Here is a 5558-nt window from a genome sequence, read left to right on the forward strand (position 1 = left end):
TAATGATAAATGAACATAAAAATAAAAGGGGTGTATAAAATATCTAGATATTATGGTTTATTTTAATATTTTAAAAGAATTTTTTTTTTAAAATTAATTTTTAAATTCTAAATTATTTTTTTTATTGATATTTAGAACTTACTATAAAGAGTCAAGAAAGCGGGTCTTTTTTACTGCTGATCATATTTTCTCATCTATTTTTTTTTTAAAATGGTAAGCCAGCACCACTCTCTATATTTCTTGTTTCTGTATTTTTTTCATGGTTCTTGGTTCTGAAGAGACGTTGTGAAAAGCAAAAGCCTTAGACACAATTAGGTGTAGTGTCTCTTTTCTTTTCTTTTTTGTTGTTTTTTTGTTGTAACTTCTCTTTCTTGCTTTCAAGTTTAATTTTTGCAATTATTAGAGAGAGAAAGAGAGCTATTTTACAAGAGGCTGTGATGGGTTGCCTTGGATCCAGGGAACTCTTTAGTAAACATGTGAAAAGGGTGCTATCTTTTTTAGGGTTCTCTTGTGATTCTTGGGACTTTTAAGTTTTCTCGGGTTCTTTTTCATGACCCCTTTTTCTTTCTCTTTCTTGGGTTTAAAGATCAGGGGTTGGTTTCCAATTTCGTGTTTTTTTCTTTATTTTGAAATTCTGTTCTATTTTTTTGTGGATTTAAAGTTGCTGTCTTGTTGTTTCTCTCTCATTGTAGTTCATGGAGGTAAATGGAGAAGATTCCATATAAGAAGTTAATGAGGCCTTAAACAGGTCTAGCCTATCTATTTAGAGTCTGTAAGCTTCCACAAATGGAAATTTGGATCCATTCTCGTTGACCAGATCTGACTAACATTTCACTTTTAAGAACTTTTAGCTCACCCATATCTTTGCATCCACTGGATTGGCCTCCTGATTTTGTTACAGTATTAAACTTTGATTTACCTTTTCCTAAAAGGCATGGAAAATGGTCTGTCAAAACCTGTTGTTCACATTCCAAAATCATTCTTGATGAGTGAAGGGTTGATAATTTTAGTTGAATAATGAGAGGCTGTGTGATCTTGGAGGGGCTAGAGGGTAACTTTTTGTACTGTCCAGATAGTGATTTTGATGGAGGAGATGTACCGGGCGGTTGCAGTGCCATTTAGAGTAGGTAATTCAGTCTGTGAGAGTCCGTCCTTAGATACCCATATGGATATCACAAGACTTTTAATGGCAGACACAGCTAGCTTATTATCTGATACTGTATCTAAGGTTTCTACTGTGGGGAATAAGGATTGTAATTGTTGTGATTTAGATGATGAAGTTAAAGATACAGCAGTGCAAGCTCCTAAAGAGGACAAGGGAGGAGGAGGAGGAGGAGGAGGAGGCACTTTGTTGGATATGATCTCTGAAAATGAAAAAAATTGGGTTGTTGGTGATGATGTGATAACACGGGATAGCGAGGAGGACGATTCTTTGTCGTTGGAGGGTGATCCAATTCTTGATAGTTCTTGTTCTCTGTCAGTGGTCAGTGAGACAAGTAGCTTATGTGGAGAGGATTTCTTGAGTTTTGAGGCCACCTTTGAGGTAGGAACACCAAGTTCTGTAGATATTGAAAAGAGTGCTGGTGGTGTTGATATTATTCCCAAGACAGCAGATTTGGGGGATTTGAATGTTGACGCCATCGTTAGCGATCCCCTTTCTGTGGCAGGAATTGTTGAGGAAGAGGTTGGAGATGGATCTGATGCAAAGACATCCGCTGTGGTACCTAAGTTGACTCTGGAAAGAGGGGCCAGTGGTACAATCTCAAGAAGTGTTTTTGAAGTGGACTACATACCCCTTTGGGGATTTACGTCTGTGTGTGGAAGGAGACCAGAGATGGAAGATGCAGTTGCTGCTGTGCCTTATTTTTTGAAAATTCATATTCAAATGCTGATTGGAGACCGATTACTTGATGGCATGAGCAATTGTTTACCGCTCCAGACTGCTCATTTCTTTGGAGTTTATGATGGTCATGGAGGCTCACAGGTAACTTATCCTTGTGCTCTTTATCCTTATTATTTATTTATGTTTCTCTGGCTTTCTTCCTATTGTCAGATCATGTTGCTGTTTCCTTTATAGAGGTGATTAGCGTGCATTCCGCTGGCTTTCTTTTTTAGGTGGCAAATTATTGCCGTGATCGTTTCCATTCTGCTTTGTCTGAGGAGATAGAATTTGTAAAAAATGGCCTGATTGATGGAAGTATTAAGGATGGTTGCCAGGAGCAGTGGAAAAAAGCTTTCACCAATTGTTTTCTTAAGGTAGATGCTGAAGTCGGAGGAAAGGGTGGTGCTGAACCAGTTGCTCCAGAAACTGTTGGTTCTACTGCTGTTGTGGCCACTATTTGTTCATCCCACATCATAGTAGCAAACTGTGGAGACTCACGAGCAGTTCTTTGTCGTGGGAAAGAACCAGTGGCATTATCAGTGGATCATAAAGTAAGAGCCTTTAGAACTGTAGGCTTGGATCTTAAAATCTTTTATTAATAATAATAATAAAAGACTGGGAAGCTGATTCTTCTTCTTTCGATTCTCTCATTAAATCTTATCTTAGCCTAACCGAGAAGATGAGTATGCAAGGATAGAAGCGGCTGGAGGCAAGGTCATACAGTGGAATGGGCATCGTGTCTTTGGTGTTCTAGCTATGTCAAGATCTATTGGTATGTTCTTCTCACCCTCATTTTTATCTGTTTCTTCCTTATCTTATTCAAACATGTTAACAGCACTGTTGTCATCTGGATTCTTTTGCATCTAAGTTACTGTCATTCTCCTATTGGCTAATCTTGAAGGCAAGGATAAAATAACAACATTCACTTTCATAAAGGACTCCATGGGCATCCAATGACGAGCGTGTTTGGCAATGTGGTTGCGGGTGCTTGTCAAATAACTTTTCGTGTCAAAATACATGCCAATGATGTTTTTTCATTTTTAAAAAATCATTTTTGACATCAGCACATCAAAATGATCTAAAACATACAAACCATATTAAATTTTAGCAAAAAAAAAAAAAATTTCAAATTTTTTAGGAACGCAGCCGCAGCCGCGTTCCCAAACATAGCCGACTATTCGACCTTAGCTGTGTTTTCCCTCGTCATTGATTGTCACCTGTGACTATTTAGAGATGCATCTTTATAATTGTAAGAGACATGTCAAGTCTGTACTTACTAACGATCAGAAACTTAAAATTCCTGGACTAATTTTAGGTGTTGGAACCTCCAGAGAATATGTCCAAGTCTCAAAGAATTGCCTTGTCCATGTCATACTACCAACGAGATGCTTGGGCATTCTTGGTGATCAGAAACTCAAAATTCCTGGATTAATTTTAGGTGTTGGAACCTCCGGAGAATATGTCCAAGTCTCAAAGAATTTCCTTGTCCATGTCATCAAAGACAAGTAAATAGACATCCTTGGTGGTTTTAATGCTAGGATAAACAAGTGATTCCATCGATGCCTGCTTCAGAATTTTTCAATGTGGAAGTTTTCTTTTCCTACTTTGTTTATTTTTTTGGATGGTGAGTTCTTTGATGTTAAGGTATCTGTCTCACAACATTTCTAAACAAGTAAATTGCATCCATAATAACTTTGTGCAGCTCATGCTTGTGAAATTTGACTGTTATTCTGGTATGAAACCATCTTTTATGTTTTCAGCCTTAGATGATGATGCTTGTGCACATAAATCTCAAGCCTTGCATGATATGAAATTCTTACATGTCTGGTGAAAGTCTATTGACTAGTGTTTATTTCAACCTTGACTAAACTTTTTTGAGGATGTCTCTTTAACGTGCAATTGCAATGTTGATGATATGAAGTAGAACTTCTTGAAGGGAAATTTATCCATTGAAGTGTCGCATACATCTGCCTTCTCATTAAAGTTGCATTTTAGCCATGTCAATCAATCCTTGGAAAAACTCTCCAAATGTTAAATGAAGTCCTACTGCATTGTGGAGGATTGATTGTTGTGATTTTCCTTTGTATGTATTACATGACATTTTGTATTTGTGAAGAATAAAATATCCTTTGAGTGATATATCTGAGATGGAATCAGTTGCTAGTTTGTGTGAAAATCATCTAAAGGTGTTGCTGCATTCACTTATTTGTTGGTTGGTTCAAGGACTCGTGATTATGGGTGTAATAATTTATTAGCCTCTTTCCTTACGAAAATAAATGGATCACATAACTTTAAAACTTTACATCATTCTTGCTTTTGAGTGGCAGGTGATAGATATTTAAAACCGTGGATTATTCCAGAACCTGAAGTGATGTTCATTCCTAGGGCAAAAGAAGATGAGTGCCTCATTCTGGCTAGTGATGGTTTGTGGGATGTCATGTCAAATGAAGAAGCATGTGATCTGGCTCGCAAACGAATACTTGTCTGGCACAAAAAGAATGGTGTCACACTTTCCTCCTCAAGGGGCGGGGGAATTGATCCTGCAGCTCAAGCAGCAGCTGAGTACCTCTCAAACCGTGCCCTTCAAAAAGGAAGCAAGGACAACATCACTGTAATTGTGGTGGATCTGAAGGCGCAGAGGAAGTTCAAAACCAAAACATGACTGATTCTTTTGGCAGCTCAACTTGTAGACTTAATCTGGTACAATATATGTTGCCCATCTGTTTTTCACCTGGGCTTTATGGCTAAATGGAAGTAGATGCCTGTATGTATTGGTAGAATGCTTGCCATCCTAGAACTCTTCTTTCTCTTGAAGAGTTGCCATACACTTCCTAGGCTTGGCTATGTAAATCCTAGCCGTTTGTTGTAGGATAGGAGATCACAACGGTTCCATCTTTGAAATTATGGGCAATTGTATTCGTTATGCCTCCGAGCTTGAATAAAAAAAAGGCAGCTCTATGAGGTATTACTTCCTATTTTTCTTAGCAAGTGCTTCTTATAAAGGAATTGGATAAACTGTGGAGATGACTTGTCAGTTGTGATGATGCCATTATCTCACTTTCTGGAGCATATTCATGTAGGCATTGATGGAACTTTATGGTTATCCTAATTATTATAGTAGTGCCAGTGATGCAAAAATGGCAGAGCAGGGTCGAAGAAGGCAAGAAGCGTTAGTTACTGGGTGACATTATTTTCTCAGAAGTTTCAGGTCATTGGCAATGGTTTAGGGCAACGCTGCAGGTAATGCTGCTTGATGCTATTCTCTGTTATGGTTATCTAATACCCAAATGTATCATGCAACGTGTTAGTAGCATTGGAGGAGGTAGATGCATGGCAGCTATTTTTGTCAGGTTACAGTTATGTATGCAAAATGCTAGAGTGATGCAGAAAGTAACACAACAAATCAAAAGAAAAGGAAAAACAAAGGTGTCGAGGACAAAGGGCTTGGGATCAACAAACATGTGATTTAAAAGTTTGATGCTACACTGCCGCCTAAATCCTCCCTAATCATGAATCAATTTTTTTACTTGATGAAAAGCAAAGTTCCCTTGTTTTACTTTCCCACAATAAGGAAATTTCCCAACTGTGGATTTGCAGCTACATTATAACATCAAGAACAAAAATTATACCAAACAATTCAAAAAAAGGGCATAAACTAAACAATATCATTTGATGT

At 37.7% G+C, this 5558-nt stretch overlaps 1 protein-coding gene across 3 annotated transcripts; it reads left to right on the forward strand.

Annotated features, from left to right (window-relative positions):
* Window positions 1–250: 250 nt before the first annotated feature.
* On the forward strand, window positions 251–4904 carry LOC133673844 (protein phosphatase 2C 50-like). 3 transcript variants are annotated; one of them, XR_009835083.1, is made up of 5 exons: window positions 251–1984; window positions 2116–2433; window positions 2549–2654; window positions 3198–3506; window positions 4210–4327. XR_009835083.1 is itself a non-coding variant. In XM_062094750.1 (5 exons), exons 2-5 carry the CDS (start codon window positions 1085–1087, stop codon window positions 4542–4544), a joined length of 1659 nt encoding a protein of 552 aa, XP_061950734.1. In that variant the 5' UTR covers window positions 254–593; window positions 693–1084; the 3' UTR covers window positions 4545–4904. The 3 variants fall into 3 exon arrangements, 2 of the variants coding, with proteins under 2 accessions (XP_061950735.1, XP_061950734.1); XM_062094750.1 differs by lacking the exon at window positions 3198–3506 and having other exon boundaries at window positions 254–593; window positions 693–1984; window positions 4210–4904; XM_062094751.1 differs by lacking the exon at window positions 4210–4327 and having other exon boundaries at window positions 252–1984; window positions 3214–3450.
* Window positions 4905–5558: the final 654 nt, after the last annotated feature.

This window comes from Populus nigra, chromosome 15 (genome assembly GCF_951802175.1).
Source record: "Populus nigra chromosome 15, ddPopNigr1.1, whole genome shotgun sequence".
NCBI classification, from domain to species: Eukaryota; Viridiplantae; Streptophyta; class Magnoliopsida; order Malpighiales; family Salicaceae; genus Populus; species Populus nigra.

Bases quoted from the DNA above. Each gene is read 5' to 3' on its own strand.
- LOC133673844 (XM_062094750.1), top strand. From the start codon at position 1,085: ATGGAGGAGATGTACCGGGCGGTTGCAGTGCCATTTAGAGTAGGTAAT. The intron at 1,985-2,115 runs GTAACTTATCCT...TTTCTTTTTTAG, and splicing joins ATGGTCATGGAGGCTCACAG to GTGGCAAATTATTGCCGTGA. The intron at 2,434-2,548 runs GTAAGAGCCTTT...ATCTTATCTTAG, and splicing joins CATTATCAGTGGATCATAAA to CCTAACCGAGAAGATGAGTA.